This window comes from Gambusia affinis, linkage group LG23 (assembly GCF_019740435.1).
Source record: "Gambusia affinis linkage group LG23, SWU_Gaff_1.0, whole genome shotgun sequence".
NCBI lineage: Eukaryota > Metazoa > Chordata > Actinopteri > Cyprinodontiformes > Poeciliidae > Gambusia > Gambusia affinis.
In genome coordinates, this window is record NC_057890.1 from 17,154,229 (window position 1) to 17,173,976 (window position 19,748).

The window sequence follows — 19,748 nt, forward strand, 5'->3', positions numbered from 1 at the left end:
TAATCTGATTTATTTAACAAAAATGTTGCTTTTACTTTTAAACCTCAACTCATTCTTTGCTCCTTTTCATTCATGTGAGTTTTAACTTCAGTAAATGATTTTCCAGTTCAGCTAAAGATCTACAACATGTCTGGCACAAAAAAACTACAACAAAAAGGGATTTTATGGTTGACTGTTTCTTTAAATGGACACTGAAGTCGGTCGTGTTTTTCCTCAGGCCGCCTCATGTTGCATCATCACTGCCTCTCTGAGGGTTTGATAACATCTTCATATCTCACCTTTTCCTGCCGCCCGCCCCCTACACATATTTGTAACGTAGAAAGCCTCTCTGTCTGATTTCCATAAAATGCACTGACACAGGAAGTGAGCTGCATTAATCGTTAACTTCAGTCTGTCAGATTTCTGACACGTGGTCCTTCAACAAACCTAAAAAATAAACTCTTCAAGTCAGATTTTTTGGTTGCTTATACATATCAGTATATGTCAGGACTTTAATCTGACAATTACTTACAAATTAATAATCAAAATAGTGATATTACATGCTAATTTTGCTTACAGTTGGATAAATTAAGTAGAAGAATTCCCAATTGACAGAAATTAGAACTTGAAAACTTGCCGTAAGTTTAAAAAATACAAAAACTGCATGGAGGTAACCGTATAAGAAAACAAGGAAAGCAGTTGAAATAAATATTTTAATTATTTTAATAAATACAAAACATACAAAATGATAATAAATTACACCTCAGATGTTTATGTATATATAATTATGAGCAAAAACTTTGAAACATGAAAAGATACAAAAAGAAAGCAGAAAAATGACAGAAAATAATTAAATAAAATGGAACAAAATATGAAAAAGAACAACAGGAAGACAGAAAATGGGAAAAAATTAAGATGAAGAAAATTATCAAAAAAAAACAACAAACTTCTACAATGGATTAAAATAATGGAAAAATCTGAAAAGTGTGGCGTACATTTATAAATCTGGCCTTTTGAATCTGTATGTTGTTGGTTTTCCAGCTGTGGGCATCTAGAGATTTTCCATAGATTCCGTGATAGATTTAGGTCTGGACTTTGACTAGGCCATTCTAACCCAGGAACATGTTCTGATCTAAACCATCCCATAATATCTCTGGCTGCATATTTAACAAGTTTTCCTGGTTTTAACTCCATCAACCAGTTTTCCCGTGCCAAGCACCACCACAGCATGATGCTGCCACCTCCATGCTCCATCCGAAGAATGAATTCAACTTAACAATCGACTCCATGACCAGCAGTTGTCTTATCAGCAGATATGAAACAGAGAAAAAAAATTCAAGAAGACAACAGAAAAAACAGCATCTGCAAAAAAAAAAAAAAAAAAAAAAAAAAGTAAAATAAATAACAAAGTAAAGTAAATCCAGGAAAGTTCCAGTTTTTAAATTTGAGGAGAAAGTCCTGAATTTAACAGGTTTGAATTTAACAGGTTTGATTAAACTAAAATAGAAATTTAGACATAATGACCAGAGTCACATCTGGACGGAAACAAATGGCAGCATCATGCTGTGGGAAACGTTTTACTGCAGAATCACCTGGTGGGGAAGAAGTTAAAGATGCAAATCCATCCATCCATTCATCCATCCATCCATCCATCCATCCATAACAAAAAACTATTAGCACATTTTGCTAATTGAAAATTTGCTAATTAACAAATAATTTTGGTAATTTTCGATAAGCAAAATTAGCATAAGCAAAACACAAAAATTAGTGCTAGTATCTTTAGTATGTTTACCAAATTTGTTCAAAAAATTATTATTTTGCTAACGGAAATTTGCCAAATCCGATATTTAGCAAATGATAATATCTGGTCTGTTCCATAAAACAAACAACAAAAGATTAAGAAAAAGAAAACATTAATAAAATGTCATAAATAAAATAAATAAATAAAAAACAAATATGTGGTTCGGGAAACTTATTTTAAAGGCTTATATCAAGATACTGGGGTTTTTAAAACGTTTACAAAACATGTAAACATAAAGTTATTTGAATATGCAACACTTCCTGTTTAAAGCAACTTTTGCACATTTGATTTCAAAGATTTAATGTTTCATAGAAAACCCGTAAAGAAGCGTTTTCCCCACTTAAATGTCAAAATCTGATTTAAAAAAACATTTTTTTCTGCAGTTTAAATCAAGCAGCTGATGGGATGAATCCCAGAGCTGGCTGTTTTAAAGCGGAGTGGCCCCCCTGTGATCGCAGGGGCTGGGTGTATATATAAGTGGACTGGGTTTTTCACGCCGCTGTGCTGAGTGGAGGGACTCACACACGCTCCGCATTTCCACGCGTTCAGCCTGGAAACACAACAAGCTGCAAACTTCCAGCTCTCACAACCTGCTTTCCCTCTACCAAGAAATTCCCGCAACTTCTCTCCCCTTATTCACCCACTTCTGCCGCGGGCAAGAAACTTCCACCCGTTGCGGGACATGCGGGGGTTCGGGGCTTTGTTAGCGGTGCTTGCGGTCCTGTCGGGCGGGTTGTGGAGCGCCGAGGCCGGGGTGTGGATGCAGAAAGCAGCAGCAGCAGCGGGGAACAGCTCCGGTGATTCCCGGGAGGAGAGCTCCAGAGCAGCGGGACACGCCACCTGCCCTGGCCGCTGTCGGTGCGAGGGGGACGGGCTGCTGCACCGGGTGGACTGCTCGGACCTGGGGCTCCGGGAGATACCGAGAAACCTGAGCGTGTTCACATCCTACCTGTAAGTTATTGTTTGTTCATGATTATTATTTTGTTTGTAGTGTGAGAGTGCACACATGTTACGGTCGCGGTGGGAATCAGAACACCTGTCTGTTCTGCGCATGTCAGGTAGCGTTGGCGGCAAACAAAAGTTAACTTACTCTGATGCAGAGGTGGAAGAGCACCCACAAATATAACGAAGGAGGAACAGCACTAATTTAACACATTTCTACTCCAGTAAAAGTAAAAAGTAGCGATCCAAGCAGGGCCGGTCCAAGCATTTTTGGGGCCCTGAGCATATTTTCATTTGAGGTCCCCCATATCGACATATCACCACCAGATGCTTTATCATTCCTACACTACTATACCTATATCTATGTAACGTACTGACTAGCTTTAACATAATTGGAGGGGTGTCCAAAGTGGGGCCCAGGGGCCATATGTGGACCTCGAGCTTAATGTGTGTGGCCCCTGACTTCAGTTCAAGAAAGATATAAATTTGGGCCCCCGATTCAGGTATTTAATATACTTGAACTCTCCATCTTTAATTAGGACAAAATGATCTCAAACCAGTAAAATCTCCTGATAAAAGAAAATATTGGTTCTAATATAAAGGATTCACTTCTAATTAATTTAATAAACTCAGCTAAATACAGCAAGCATTTTCAAAGAAAGAGTGGCCTAAATCCTTATTTTATTGATCAGAATTGATTAAATTGTGTTCTATTTTTTTATCAATACTTATAAAATAAGCAAAATAATTTTTAATAAGTCGAACCATTTTTAAGGTTTGGATCTAAAATTATTTACACATCCTGTTTGGATTTGTTATATTATTCTAACTACTTGAAAGTAGCATCAACAGAAAAACAAGGAATTTACGGTAAACAAGTTAAGAAGTTTAATATCTTAAATTTTTCCATCGTAGGCAATGGAACAACAGCAGGAAGAGTTTAACCTATTATTTGTATACCAACTACAAAAATAAAATAGAATTTTTCCATGTGTAATAGTATCTCATTTGTATTAATTAAAGTTGTTAAAGAAGTTATTATGCTGGCCCGGTGCTCTTGTGGGTCCCCTAGAGGCGTGGAGGTCCTAAGCATCTGCTTTACTCGCATTGCATTGGGCCGGCTCTGGAACCAAGAAATTACTCAAGTTAGAGTAAAAAATTATTTGGTAAAAAGTTTACTCAAGAACTGAGTTACTGGTCAAATGATAAATCATTTAATGTTTAAAAATTACATCATCAGACAGACGAAAAAATAAAGTTAAGTGGAAGTTTTGGTATTTTAAGGATAAAAATAACAATAAATCATATAAATAACAAAAAAATGACAAAATGAGACTAAAGTAAAATATTTTCCAAATTAGATTTGTTTAATTAAAAATAAAATTAATTTTTAACAAAAGCTGCAGGTCTGTCTGGTGAATTTCTGGTTTAAAAATCTTTGTTTTTCATTCAGTGGGTAGAAAATCCATAAATTTTAATAAAGTAACACTAAAAAGCACAGTGCAGTAAAAAAAAATGTACATAAAAAGTAAATTTTTTCCAAAACGTTACTCGAGTAAATGTAACTAATACCCACCGCTGCTCTGATGTTTCCTCATCAAGAGGTTCTGGGTTTTAGTTCCACGTTTCTTTCAATCAGGCTTAAGATTATGACCACCTGCACAGGCGAGTACACGTTACACTAAAATAAGAGTAGAACAACTTCAACATAGTTTTACATAGTAAAAGTAAAAATACCCGTCCAAGAAATTACTCAAACTCACAATGGGTAGAAAATGTAGAAATTGTTTTCAAATAAGAGCAGCAATACTTCACAATAAAGTTACTCAAGTTAAAGTAAAAAGTACAGAGAAGAAAAAAATGGTCCTAAAAGTATTATTATTATTATTATTATTATTTTCCCCCAAAAAAGTAATGTAACTAGTTACTACCCAATGCTGGGTAACGGTGGGCATTATCGTATGTTTATCATTCATAAATTTCTTTTAAGAATTTTAATTTAACATCAAAATACGTTCCAAATGAAGCTGCAGTTTGTAACTTTTATGAAAAATGTTTTTTTTTTCATATTTGTTCAAACTGTCATCATGCTGTGACCAATCAGAACCAGGAGGCGGGTCTTAACGCTGCCAATCACCATTGCTTTCTGCTTTGCTGCAGCTAGCACGGCATGTTGTGAATGCTAAGGGTAGTTAGCAAAGCCACTGAAGACAGCAGATAAACTGTAAGTTGTTTGTCCCTTTGAGCAACAAGTATATGAAAAACTCAAATCTTTAGATTTATTTCAGAAATTTTTCAGAAAAAATTTCTTCTGAACCCCAAAATAATAATAATAAAAAAAAGACGGAAAACCCCCCAGAAATTTTTTACTTAATCTGATAATGTTTTATAGAAAAAACTTGGAAATGTCTGAGCTCTAAAAGTAAATTTTTTTTACAAATTTCAGAAATTTCTAAAAGTCCTGTTAATTTGGGGAGTTGTGAATATGCAATCGGACCAAAAAATCAAACTTTGGTCCACCTACAAACCTCGGCTTCAGTTCAGTTGAATTGAACTCTGGTGCAGTTCGAATGCATATATGAATGCCAAGCGGACCAGAGACCGCTCCAAAAGCAGGAAGCAGACTACAGTGCAGGGCATTCTGGGTAAATACAACTAAAGCAAACATGTGAGTCTAGCACAAGCAGAAGAAATGTCTTGTTATCTTTTACCAAAGACAAAAGAGAAATCCTGCAATCGCTAAGATCTGGCACCTCTCCATTTTTGTTTGCATTTCGTCTTCAGAGGTTTTTCTCTTGTTTCCTTCAGTGGTTCTTGGTGCAGCGCCCCCACAGGCCAGGAGGGGAACAGGTTTTTTAAAGGGTTTGGCTGGTTTGACTCAGTTAAGTGATAAAAAACCACAGCAGCTGAAAATGTAAGAAATGTTGCAGTTTTTGTCCTAAATTGGATGCGGCCAACTGGACCTTCAAACATAAAATCACTAATAAAAAGCCTTGAAAAACTCTAATGCCAAACGTCAGCAGCTCTTAGTTATTAGAACAGCATGGGGGAAAACAAATCTACATAAAATTACTGAAGTCATTACGTGAAGAACTAATTAAATGACTAATTAAGCAGAAATAAAGAAAAACACTTTAAATATAATCTAGAGAACATAAAAATGCTCTGGAAATTTTTGGAAAATGTTTGGGATTCACATATTTCAAAATGTTTATTTTTTTAACTAAATTTAGATGGTTGGATTGTTTTCAATATGTATTTACAGTCTTTAGAAATCTGTAGGTAGGTAATTGTTTTTTACTTGAAAGTTTAGCAACTATTCAATAAATTCCTTGAATATTTTAAGATTTAACTGGTTCTGTAACGGGTTTATTTCTGGGATTGCTAAAGGTCAAGCTTTTCAGAAGTTCAATGATTTGAATGAGTCCGAGTGCAACTTGTTTTATGGCTTTTGGAAAGTTTCCAAGGATTTTTTAAAAGTTTTTTTGAAGAGCTCTGATTGTATCCAAGAGTTTCTAAAAAGTTCTAGGTGTTAAATAAACGTCCCATTGAGGGAAATTGTGGGGTGAATGGGGTTAAACTGGCGTAAATAAGTTCTCGCGGTTGTGAAAGACGTCTGAGGACCTGAGCGCTGTTTAAGTGTCAGGCTTTGGGTTTCCTGAAAGGTGTCAGATGTCTGCCTGGGATCTCTGGGGTTCTGAAAGAGCTTCCAGGTTTTGGTGCGGTCGTTTAACAACTGTAGTGAACTTTTATTGTTTCTAGTCGAGTGTAAATTCTTGTAGAGGCCAAACAATAAAACTAATTGAAATGTATTTCGCCTCCCAGCAGGTGACTGGCTTTGATACAACACATGTCTGCGCTCCGGTGAAGCATTACGTCACTGAGTAATGCTTGTGTTTGTGAGGAAGGGGAACCTGCTTTTCTTGGCTGCTGCCCGAAAACCGAACAATGTCTTGGATTTAAATTTCACTCTCATTAAAGAAAACTCACTTCTATTCAGCGCAGCCGTGTGTGTGTGTGTGTGTGTGCTCCTCTGGGTTTGTCTGTGGAGGGCAGATGGACGCACAAAAACACGCACCGACAGTCGATCAAAGGCTTTTGGGGTCTTTATTAGAGCTGCAATCAGGAGCTGAATGCAACAAAAACATCAAGGAGTTCCTTTAAGAGCAAAGCTCAATTTTTAAAGTATGCATTCCAACCAGCCGTAAAGTTGTCCAAGAGGAACGCCTGTTTTTACTGAATAAATTAGACTTTTAGATCTGCTCTGTGCTGGTTATCGTAGAATTCAAGCTGAAAATATAATATCTGTAACATAAAATAAATTTGAGCTTGTCTGCATGTCAAGTTGCGACTAAACGTATTCAGGCAGATTAAGTTTGTTGATAAAATGTACAAACTAGCAGCTTTTTGCAGTAATTTGATGATTTCACACAAGCTTGTCACCTTTAACAGATTATGCCGTCTAAATGTATTTAATCCCTCCTTGAAAAGTAACTTTAATAATTAGTTGAGTTTCATTATGCTAAAAAAACAGTAACTATACATCCATTCAATTATTATGTTAATTTTGAGTGAAGAAGAAAAAAATAAAGAAAATTTGAATAGTTCTTTTAAAATGTCGCAAAAATTGCAAACCTGGTGTGTTTCCATCTATTAATTGGCAAGATGTTAACGCGACGTAAACAGGAAGTAGAAGTTGTAAACTAGCATGGACGCATTTAAAAACTTGGATGGTTTTCCTCAATGTCTAAAGTTTGGACTTAAAAATCTTCCAGAGTTTCGTGCCTCTGGTCACCGACCCACCAGTGAATTGGAAAGTTGGCTCCGTCAGAACTTGTTAAATGTTTTGACTCTGAGAAAATTATTTTGAATTTTGCCACTTCCATCAACTTTTTCTCCTGCGATACGTCAAGGAAAATAAAAATCAGGTTGTGATCATGCAGATTTGCTTATTTTGTTAAACACCAGGGTAGCTAATAACTCCGTCTGTAAGGTGTTCATCAGAAAGCACCTGATGAACTGACCTGAAGTAAATAAAACACTCAGCAGGTTGTGTCCAGCATGTGTGGGGTCTGCAGAATTTAGAAGCCTTTTTTTTTTAACCCTAGACCCGTATGCAGGTTCAGCTTCCTTAGGTTCAGTTATCGAATCACACATTCAATATAGCTCAAGTCCTTCAGATTTGTTGCCTCTTAGCGTTTGTCCTGTTGCCTAGCAACCTTGATTGTGCTAAATATGAGCTGGTGAAAATTGAAGCTTAAAATCTTGTTGAGCTTTTTAAATTAAATGAGAGACTTGAGTAGTATTCCTCGTCGAACTCCAGTCCATCTGCCTAGAAAATTCGGTTCGTTTGGTTCGTTTGTGGAGGTGTGAATGCTAATCGGACCAAAACTTTAAACTTCGCTCCGCCTACAAAATTTGGTCTGGTTGAAGAGAACTCTGGTTCGGTTCAAATGCTTATGTGGATGCCAAGCGAACCGGAGACCTCTTCAAAAGCAGGAAGTGGGCTATAGGAAGTAGGGCATTCTGGGTAAATGCAACCAAAACAAATGTGCTAGCCTAGCGCTAGCAGGAGAAACGTGTCATGACCCTTCACTAAAAACAAAAGAAATCCTTAAACAGCCGAATTCTGACTCTACTCCACTTTTGTGGAAGAAAGAGGAAGGAAGTTGCACTCAGTGTTTTCTTCAGATGTTTTTGTGTTGTTTCCTTCAATAGTTCTTGGTGCAGCGCCCCCACAGGACAGGAGGGGAACAGGTTTTTCAAAGGATTTGGTTGATTTGAAGTGAGAAAGAGAACCACAGCAGCTGAAAATGTAACAAATGTTTTTGTCTCAAATTGAACTGACTACCCGGTATGAAACACACATGTGCTCTCTTAATTTAGATGGTTTTTGCTTTCCAAGGAATATGAGTAGTCAAGCTAAATTAATAATTTTAACAAAAAAGGAAACAGGTCTTCACGCATCTGGTTGTTTTGACAAACAAAGTCCTGTGTTCTGATACACAAGTTGTCTTTTTCTGATATGAAAACGTGTTTGAAGACGTGAAAATGCATCGCTGGCGTCACAGCGGCACCTCGGATCACGACTTTATGTCGAATCAACCAATTTCTTTCAGCTGTCTAGTAATCAGCAAACCAACCAGCTGGAAGAGCAGAGATTCTGCATTTCAACCCGAACTTTTACAACCTTCTCAGTAAAGAGTAACCGATATCAGACGTCACAGCTAACAGCCTCCAGCCTTCTGCCTGTCTGACCGCCATCAGAGTGAATGCTGCCATCTGTCAACGCCTTTATGTGCGCGCTCTAGCTGCATGCCTAAGCAGCGCTGCCTGAAGCGTGAATGGGCCTGCGAGTCTCCTTTCTCCCCTCTGACTGACAGGAATGCATTTAGCCTGGCCGTGATGAATGAACCCATGTGCATATGAAGGATTCTGCTGCCACGCCCCCTTTGGCAGCCATGTTGGACTTCCTGAGGTCGGACCATTCAGACGCGGCTACCTCACTTTAGGTTCGTGCTTTTCCACAACGCGAGCCGAAACGTCTTGAATGTTTTCTACGGTCCAGCAAACACTCACACAGGTATCTGCAGCATGACATCACAGATGTAGATCCGTCTTCTTCAGAGGTCATGAGAGAGGTCAAGCTGACAAACCTTCTGGAAGCGGGAGATTCAGTCCACTGATTATTGGAGATATGAGATCAAATGTGGCAAATTTACTAATATACAAAGGTTTGGGAAGCTGGGAATGGCATGAATTTAAGTTTTGTTTTCAGTGTCGTGTTTAAGGCTGAAACAATTAGTTGGATTATTTGTGATTAATCGCCAACTGATTTAGAAATCGATTAATCTCTGAGTGGAGCGTACAGAACATGTTTTAATGTTGTGTTTACAGTTTAAAAGATTAATTGTGATCAATTGGTTTATGAAATAATTGTCAACTAATTTAGTTAATTAAGCCAAAACGGTACAAATTAAACATTTATTACACACTTTGGATTAATGACAAAACCTTTGAAAATATGTTTCACCCCAAACTCCTCAGTTGGGATAGTTTTAATTTGAACGGATTCACTTTCCCTAAATGAATACTATTTGCTTTAAGCACTAAAATGTTAATTTCTGATTTAAAATAGGACTTTAACTGTTTTTGCATCTTTTAATGTATTATAAATATTCTGTAAATGACTTAAGCAATTAAAGAAAAATCTGTAGAATTTGCCCAATTTTTTATTCGATTAATTGAGCCTAATGCAATTCCTGATCTGATCACTAATATTTTTTGAAAGTCAACTCCGTTTATATTGAGATCATAATCTGTGATTTATGGTCATTGTGGATATTATTTCCTTTTTCCTTAATGTTTTTGGTTGTTTTGTTTTTAGTTTAAATGTCTTCCAGTTCCAGTGTTACGTACCAAATTTAGTTTTCAGTCTCTGAGTGGCAGAACTCGTTTCATTATTCTTTATGTTGGTTGAAAATGGTGTCAAAACAACAATATTATCGTTTATTGCAATAATTTCCGGGACAACATATTGTCATCTAAAATTTGTTATCGTGACAGAGTTTTTTATTTGTGAAATCTTCCGTAGAAAAATGCAAAACATTTAAAAGAAGACGGTTTTTTGTTTGATAAATGATGAAACATTTCAGATCACCTGGATAAAACCACTTCCTGTTTCTGCTGTCACCATAGCAACGGGACAGGAGGAAACCGTTTCTCCTCCATCACTCAGAAATCCACCAAATTAATCCTTCAACAAGGAGCGTCACTGGATAAGAATGTTTTTCACATGGGGGAGAAAAACGCTGAAAGTAAAACAGGAAGGGTGTTCAAAGTGGGGTGTGTGGGCCGTTTGCGGCCCTCAGAATGACTTCTTAGTCTGTTTCGTTTATTGTTGAGGCGTCAACCTGACACTTTTGGCACTAAATGCAAATATTGTATACACTTCTGAAGAAAAAATGTCTCATTTTCTAAATTAAAAATGAGACGTATTTTATTTATTTTACTTTTAAAATTAACTAAATACTCAATATTTTAACAAAATGTTCAAATTCATCTTTCTGCATCATCGTAAATCCAGAGCAGATGAAAAGATAACACAAGAAAAATACAAAACTTCAAAAATGTTTTGGATCAAATGTTTGTTTGTTTTTTAAATATTTTTTTGAAATAGTTAAAGGTTGCTCTCAACAAGGGCGAGATGTGAGTCTGTTTTATTTTGAAAACACTTTTTAGCCAGGTTTAAGGAGCGGCTCACGTCTGCCTTTGCTTGTTTATGATTGTTTGTAAATATTTTAATCTTTCTCCTGCAGAATGTTTTAGTGCTTTTCATTATTTTAAACTGAAAAATGATCAAACTTAGATATTTTTAATGTCCACAACTTGGATTTGTAACCTAAAAAGAGAAAAACATGAAAAAGTAGGAATAATAAATGCCTGAGGAGCAATGTGACACATAAATCTGATACTAAATGGCAGCTTTGTTTATAATCAGGGTGAAGATCATAATCATGATCACAGCAGGACAGAAACTCATCCCGTTTATACACTGCAAAAACTCAACACCAATCTGACTTTATGTTAACATAAAATCAGATTTTATGCTGACCTAAAACATTTTATGTCAATATTTCATGTTTTATGTAACAAGAACCAGCAGTGATCAAATTTGATTAAGTTCATTTTTCAGCTCATTTCAGCAACAATTAATTCAAAGTGATAAAAACAAATAAGATGAGAACATAAAACAGAAACTATATTTCTTGAAATGTCTTCATCAGAATCACTAAAATCGAATTAAATTTTATTTGTATTTCAGCAACAAGGCAGTTCAAAGTGATTTAAAACAAAAAATCATCATTTGAGACATTATGTTTTTCCAAGTGTCGTCATTTACAAATCAAAACGTTGGTTAATGTTCCACTAACGCTGACCGGGTGGGTTTTTAGTCTGGATTTAAAGGAAGTCAGTGTTTCAGCTGTTTTACAGCTTTCTGGAAGTTTGTTCCAGATTTGTGGTGCATAGAAGCTGAAAGCTGCTTCTCCTCGTTTGGTTCTGGTTCTGGAAGCAGAGCAGAACCAGAACCAGAAGACCTGAGAGGTCTGGGGGGTTGCTATGACAACAGGATATGTTTTATGTACTGTGGTGCTAAGCTGTTGCCTGATTGAAGCCTCTGATGCAGGAATCAGTGCGACTGATGATAAACACATGGATGAGTTTCTCTAGATGTTGTTCAAATGTTCAGGTGATGGAAGCCCGACTTTGTAATTGTCTTTATGTGTCTCTGAATGTCAAAATATGCCAGTATTTTGATGAAAAGCCAAACATTTCAGGCCTGATCTCGCTGAAGCTGGATGCTGATGTAGACATTAAGTTCATATGGGTCTTCGTTCAGCCTGCTGGATTAACTCGCCTGGACGGTTCAGTACTCTGAACAACAGAACGGCTAATTTCAGTTTCTTTCAGTGAACCCCGTTCGGATTCCCTTGTTTATGAGATTTTTTTTTTCTTTTTGGTGGTTGCGGGCTGACGGGACACACCCGTCACTTCCCCTGTGTCTGCTGGTGACATCTGTCTCGCTTTTCCAGACCTCCTTAAATCCCTGACCAGACTCACCTAAAGATGATCCGGTTCCTAAATGAGTCCTCAGACCTGAGGAGCTTTGGGTTTCCTTCAGAGAAATGGACCTGACAGAGCTGCTGTTTGTCTTCTTCACACTGATCTGACTAACCAGGGGATGAATAAACCCCCACATGTTTTGTTGCCCCAGGAGGCCCCCTGCTGACCCGCCTCCCAAAACACTGAAAGAAGAAACGAAAGAGGACAAAAACAGAAAGAGAGGCCTCACTGTCCCACTACGCCTCTTTCTCTTCTTTCTCTAGAGTTGTCTTTCTGCTGCCTGTGACATTTGAAGAACCATTTGATATCCATCAGTTTGAGCCTGAGGAGATGCAAAAAGGCCAACAGCTTCACAATCAAAAGACAAAAACAAACAAGCATTAAAAGCTTCTTCAAAAATTTTAATCATCAAAAACATCTTAAAGTCCCAGACTTGGATCTGTTGCTCGAACTGAGACTCAAAAGATTAAAAAAAGTTAATAAATGCCTCAGGATCCATGTGATCTATAAACAGGAGACATCAGATTACAAAATGGCAGCTTCGTTTATAATCTTTGTTGTTCTAGTCATCAAAACAGGGACAAATAGTTGCAAAAAGCCTAAGTGAAAGGTTAAGTTATTAAATATTTTAATGTGGCTTTAACTGTAAAAACTGGTTTATTTTTCCTCACATTTTATATAGTTTTTCTATCCAGTTTTTACCAAAAATTGGATGAAGAAAGTCTTCAGTCTGGTGAATTTATCTCAACCTGACCCTTAATTTTGTTTAGAGATTTCATAATTTATTTTATTTGTTGTTTCTGTCATATTTAAAATTTCTTCTAGTTCCTGTGTTAAATGTTATTCAAATTTAGAGTTCATTAATCTTTGAGAGTTATTACACCGTTAAAATGGTTTCAAAACAATATTATTGTTTAATGCAATAAATTCTGGGACAATTTATTGTCCAGCAATATTTGTTTAAAATACTCAGAATTTCTTTCTATAAGTCAAAAGTTTTTAAAAATAAAAGATTAATTATATTTGATTATTTAAGTTCAGATTAACCAGATTTATGTCTGGCCGTTCTGACACATAAAAATAACAGATTTGTTCTTCTCGTCACAAGCAGAATCAAAATGCTGACCAACCCGTAAGATGTCCTGAAAACCAGAACCACTGGGCCGTTGTTCCCCCCGTATGAAGTCATGTGACAGAACCGTTTCTCCCAGCAGGTTCAGTCGGGTTGGTCTTGTGAACTACCACCATCGTCGTGTCGTCATTGTTGCAGCGTTCTCAGTCCCTCATGTCACGACTGAAAGGAATCAAAACACTGTTGGCACCGTCTCTGTGGCGGCGGTTCAGGATTCAGAACGTAAACAGACGATTTTTGAGATATTAGGAGACTTCAAGTTCCCATCTGGAGAGAAAAGTTTCCATATTATGATCTCCTCTAACGGCCGTACATGTAAACTAAACGATAGTTTGTGGTAACATTCGAATGGCATTTTTCAGACTTATTTAGTCAACTTAAATGAGGTAAAATTTACCTTTTGTTAGTCTTTCATAAATCTATTCACTTGTAAGTGAATCTTCATGGCAAATTTTCAGAAATTTCACACCTCAGTTACGTTTCTACCTCGTTTCTACTGAGGTGTTCGGTACGGGTTAGTACAGTTTGCTACACTATTTTTAGTCATAATTTCACAGTGTCATTCATTCAGTTAATAATACCTCACTTTCAAACTAAATATCTAGTTAACAGGCAAAATATTTAGCTTTAAAGTAAATATTCACCTTGCAGGCTAATTACTGACACAACTAAATATTAAGCTCTGAACTAAATGTTTTGTTAGCAAGCTAAGTATTTAGCTTACTAAGCTTAAAAATAAAAGTTTAGTTAGAAAACCAAATATTAAGTTAAAAATATTTGGTTACCTAGCTAAACATTTATCAGGTTAAAGATTTTTAGGAAGCTAAATATTTAGCTTGAAAGTAATGTTTAGATAACAAACTAAATATTTATTTAGAAAGCTAAATAGTTAGGTTAAAGAACTAAACAAGCTAAATATTTAACTTCACATTAAATATTTAGCTAGTGAGCTAAATATAGCTTATATATATATATATATATATATATATATATATATATATATATATATATATATATATATATATATATATATATATATATATATATATATATTAGCTTGGAAGCTAATATAGCTTTTTAGCAAGCTATATATTTTGTTACACTAAACATTTAGCTCCCAACTGGATGTTAAACAAGCTAAATGTTTAGTTTGAAATGCTTAGCTAGCTTGTACTTTTTGTGCTGTAAATGACAAGGCAGCTGAAGCCTCACATCATGTAGCACTACGCATAGCTAAAGCAGGTAAACCCCACAACATCAGCAAAACGTATGTCTGGAGCATCAAGTATAGCAACGCCAAAAACTTTGCATAAATAACAGCGATGATGTGGGTGTGAGTTATTTAAAAACTCCTACAACAGCTGCATTTATGCTGAGATTAAATCACACAGCTGCACTCTGTTTACTGGATATCTGAATTTATCTGCTCTGGATTTAATTTAGAGGCTTCTGAGTAAAGAAGAGTGAAGGCAAAAGCATGCCACACTTTTCAGAATCAATCGACGTTCATCACTAAGGTTGTTTTTTTTTTTCATAAACTGTGTTGTTAAAATAAAAAGCATCAGTTTTGTAACTTTCAACAGGCTAAATATGTCTAGAGAAACTAATTTTCCATTCATAACCTTGGATTATTTTCATTTTAAATCAGTATTTGTGTAATTTTTGGGTCACAGCTGTAAATATTTATGTCCAAATCCAGCATGTGAGCACATCTAAATCACAGAGCCCTCATTCTGGCTTAATGAACAACTTACTGTCTGAAATCCTGCCCTCAGTCGACATAACCACAAATTTATGAGTACAGGCTAATGAATGGATGAATAAAATCTGCTTTAATGCACAGCGTGTTGTTTTGAGCAGCAGTAAAATCCAATCAGCCGTAGCTCTGTTAGAGCCAAACAAACCCTCTCTGTCTGCCAGCGGTCTACCTGCGGACAGTGTTGTAAAGCTCACACACATTAACAGGCTTTATGGAGTGTTGAGAAAGATCCTTAACAACCAGCATATTCAACACGAAGACACGCCCTCCCAGCGTTTCAGACAGAGACGGCCTTTCAGACCACAGCCCTCCTCAGCGGAGAGACGCTACCTGCCGATTTTATCAGACAGAGCAGAGAAAAGACGAGTCAGATAAGGGGAAGAAAGGAGGAAGAGCGTCACGGCTGCACACAAACAACAGCAGCGTGGAGCTGAAATCCTGCTGATGTCAGCCTGTTTTGACTCTGAAAGGCAAAACGATCATCTCTCTCTGGTGTTTACCGGTCAATAAAGGTGAAGTCACATCAGATTCCTGACATGCAGAGCATTTCATGTGTGTAATTCTGGTTTCACTGGCAGCAGAGGCAATGCTTTGGTAACAAGGGCCCTGGGCTCCAACAGGACAAAAAGGCCCCCATTTTAGATTTCGTAACACTTTTCCTTCTGCTTCTGTTATCAATTATTGTTCTGCATCTTTCTAGCTTTGGGTAGTTTTATTTATTATTCCGGACATTATTGTGATCTTCATATTTCAGTGTGTTGCCTGGCGTCCCGTCTAAACTGTTTTTTAAATCACTTTATTTAATATTTCTGACATCAGATTTAATGCAGGTAAATTGACATTTTAGATAATATAACCTATAAACATCAATGCTTGTATTTGTCTATGTAGTGGAAGGGCTGGACAATAAATCAATAACAACACAAATCACAATAGACACGTCATCAATATCAGTGGATAAATGTCTGATAAACAAAATGGAGTATTCACTGAACTGGGATTCAGAACCGCACAGCATTCTGGGGGATGTAGGCAGAGGAAAGGCTTTAGCCAGCTAAGATAGGTTTGTGTCTTCAAGTAACTCACTCGCTCTTTAGTTGCCTAGCAACAACCTGCTGGGTAACAAGCATTTCCGTGAAAAAATAAAAATCAAATCAATGATCATTGATATTGACTGATATGAAATGTTTATATCGTGGTACGTTTTTCAGACAAGTCGTGTATCGATTCCCAACGATGCAAAGCTGAAAAAGATGGAAAATACGACATTTGTGTGAGAATAAACCAGGTTTTATTTAATTTTAGAGTAACGTTTCAGCCTGTTTCTCCCCTGAGCTCCTTCCTGTTTTCTCTCCGTGTTTCCAGTCATTTCTGCTCCCGTCTCGTTTCTCACTCAGGTGTGTGTCGACTCTTTGAAGGAGCCGTATTTTTTATTTATTTATTCTTGTTTCTGGCTCCAGGCCAAGCCGACGGGCTTCACAAAGATGGAAAAGTCAGCAGCGGTGTCGGTTGTGGGCCGAAGTGTTTTTGCACGTGACGTTGGCTGAATGGCCTCAGTGTTTCAACACAGCCAGCTTTAATAATTCATGACTCATTTGCTCTGTTTATACGTCTGATTTATGTTTTTGTTTGCTTTCAGACAGTTTTTAGCATAATTCTAACCTCAAATTCAGACTTATTTGCTTATATTTCATGACGTATTGAATATTAATCATTCATTTCCGCAGATCTTAACAATAAGGTGTAAAAATATTTTAATAATCCTGTTTTGTTTTGTTTTTTTCTGCAGTGATCTCAGTATGAATAATCTGACTGTGATGACCAGTGGATCTTTGTCTAACCTGCACTTCTTGGAGGAACTGTGAGTAAATTTAACAAACATTCACTGCCTGCACAAATAATCCCACTTTATCTGTAATTAACAGAAATTTTAATATGAAAATGTATGATTTAAGCAAGTTTAACTTGCCTAAAGTGATTCTGTTGCATTTCTATTCCATTTTTTCACGTTTTTTCGGTCAAATATGGTGTCTAAATTTATTTTTTATCATCTCAGGTTGCTTCCATCCGATTATAAATCCATTCTGACTCATTATATTTACCAATTAGTGCATTAAGTTCTGTTAATTATTCAAATTATTTTAAAAACTTGTCAATTTAAGATGGTAGCATCTAAACCTTTAGACCACAAATGTCATGTTGATGCTACTCGTTTTTCTTTTTTATTAAATTATAATGGAAAAAATATATATATATATTTATTTTTACCTGCTCAACAATAAAAGTCATTTTAGATTTCAAACATAAAAATGCTTTTGCATGTTTCCCAGACCAAACAAAAAACAGCAAACCTTAAATGTATCCTTTAAATTTTTCAGGTTGATCATCTTTTTCTATTTTCTTTGTGCATTTTAAGCAACAAAAACCAAATGTGGCTCTCTCTTGCCTTATTTTGGATGTTTTCGGTCTCTTTCTTTACTAAAATAAATTAAATTCAAAGCAAAAACCTGAATGAAAACTTTGTATTTCACCTTATCTAATTCCATTTTAAGATTTAATGTTTTTTAAACGTGAATCTGCAGCCAACTGCCTGGCAAACCAAATTTAAGCTGTTTTTGAAATGTGATCAACGGCCTCCTAAAATTGTTCTGAGGGCTGCAAATGGCCCCCGGGCCACACTTTGGACATCCCTGACCTAAAGAAACCCAGTAGATTTCATCCAGTCATTAACCTGCAGCATCAACAAGCCAGTGGTGACAGTGGAGAGGAAAACCTCCAGAAACATCCAGCAGAACCAAATTTTTTATTCTTTTGAAACAGTTTAATGGATTATTTTAGAAATATATTTATTATCTTTGACTTTTTTCTAGATATATTATGACCTTTTCCTCATATTATTAATTTATTCTCAAAGTATTATGATTTTTCTTGTAGTATGAGGACTTTATTCCTGTATTTCTTTTAGTTTACTGTCATATTATTCTGACTTTATCCTTGTAATTGTTTTTTCTCCGTATGGCCCTAATCTTCTGTTTTCTACTCATTTGTTGTGGTTTTATTTGGTCAGAATGAACCTTTTTTATGACCATTTTAGTTGTAATTTGTTTTCAGTCTCTGTGTTCCTTTTCATGTATTCCCATGTGTTAGTGGTTGGTTGTTCTTATTTGATGCCAGTTTCACCACGCGACTCTCTTTCTGTTCCACAGTTTATGTGTTTGTGTTTATTTTTGTCTCTTTAATGTGTTGTACGCTTGTTATACTGTAATTTTCTCTCTATTTCAGGTTATTTTTTGTCTATTTTTACTCAGTTAGATTTCTGGGTTAAAAATCTTTTTTTAGCTACTGCAGGGATCCATAATTTACTAAAAAAAAAAAATCGGTCAGCTATAAAACAGAGGCTCAGATCAGATGTTATCTGGATAGCAGTGGTAAATATGAGTTTTTTGTAATTCTGAACACTTTCTGTTATGTTATGTGATCAGATCTGATGTGTGGTCAGTGCCTGGCGGACTGAGATGGATTATGTCTGAAGTTTGGGTGTCTGAGCGGCCGAGGAGCTCAAATATCTTGGAGGATGCGATATGTAATCTCATCTCTCCTCACCTCCCAGCAGCGCCGCGTCGCGTACGAACGTTTTTCCCGACCGGACTAAATTAAAAAGCAGCGAGGCAGCTGGGAGAGACGGCCTGACCTCACCGAGACCTGAACATGACTCTGGCCGCTGTTCTGCTCCGCTGCCAGCTGTGTGTGTGATATTTGTCGCCGCGGCGTCAGAAACGTCACGGCGGCGATAGGACACCGCAGGCACGCAGGGAGGCTGAACTCTGCGCGGCCTCTGGAAAACAAACAGACCTGGAGGATTCGTTTTCCCGCCGGGTTTTTACTCCGCAGGGCTTGGAAGTCGAGACTCACCGAGAGATTCTTGCACACTTTGCAAACACAGAAATTAGAACTTGGCTCAAAGTCAGAGCTCCTAACGATGTGGTGCCTTGCTTAAGTATTTATGCCCTTGAACTGTTTCACATTTTCTCACATTCCAACCACAAACTGCAAACCAACACAAACTGGGGCAGAACAGTTAAAGGAAAGAAAAACATCGATGGATGGATGAATAACTGGGCGGTTGGATGAATAGATGGATGGATGGTTGGTTGGATGAATTAACAAATGGATGGATGGATGGTTGGAGGGATGGTTGGATGGATGGGTGAACAAATGGATGGATGGATGGATGACTTGATGGATGGATGATTTGATGGATGGATGGTTGGATGGATGGTTGGTTGGATGAATTAACAAATGGATGGACGGATGGATGGATGGTTGGATGGATGGGTGAACAAATGGATGGATGGTTGGATGGATGGATGGATGGTTGGATGGATGGATGGTTGGATGGATGGATGGTTGGATGGATGGATGGATGGATGGATGGTTGGTTGGATGAATTAACAAATGGATGGATGGATGGTTGGAGGGATGGTTGGATGGATGGGTGAACAAATGGATGG

General features: G+C 36.9%; 1 protein-coding gene across 1 annotated transcript in view; it reads left to right on the forward strand.

Moving 5' to 3' along the window:
• Positions 1-1,444: 1,444 nt before the first annotated feature.
• The window catches only part of LOC122826522 (leucine-rich repeat-containing G-protein coupled receptor 5A-like), a 44,494-nt gene continuing 26,190 nt past the window's right edge, over positions 1,445-19,748 (forward strand). Inside the window, exons 1-2 of the mRNA XM_044108499.1 lie at positions 1,445-2,731; positions 17,027-17,098. Coding sequence (XP_043964434.1) covers positions 2,463-2,731; positions 17,027-17,098 — 341 coding nt within the window. The 5' untranslated portion in view covers positions 1,445-2,462. The remainder of the gene's footprint in view (positions 2,732-17,026; positions 17,099-19,748) is intronic.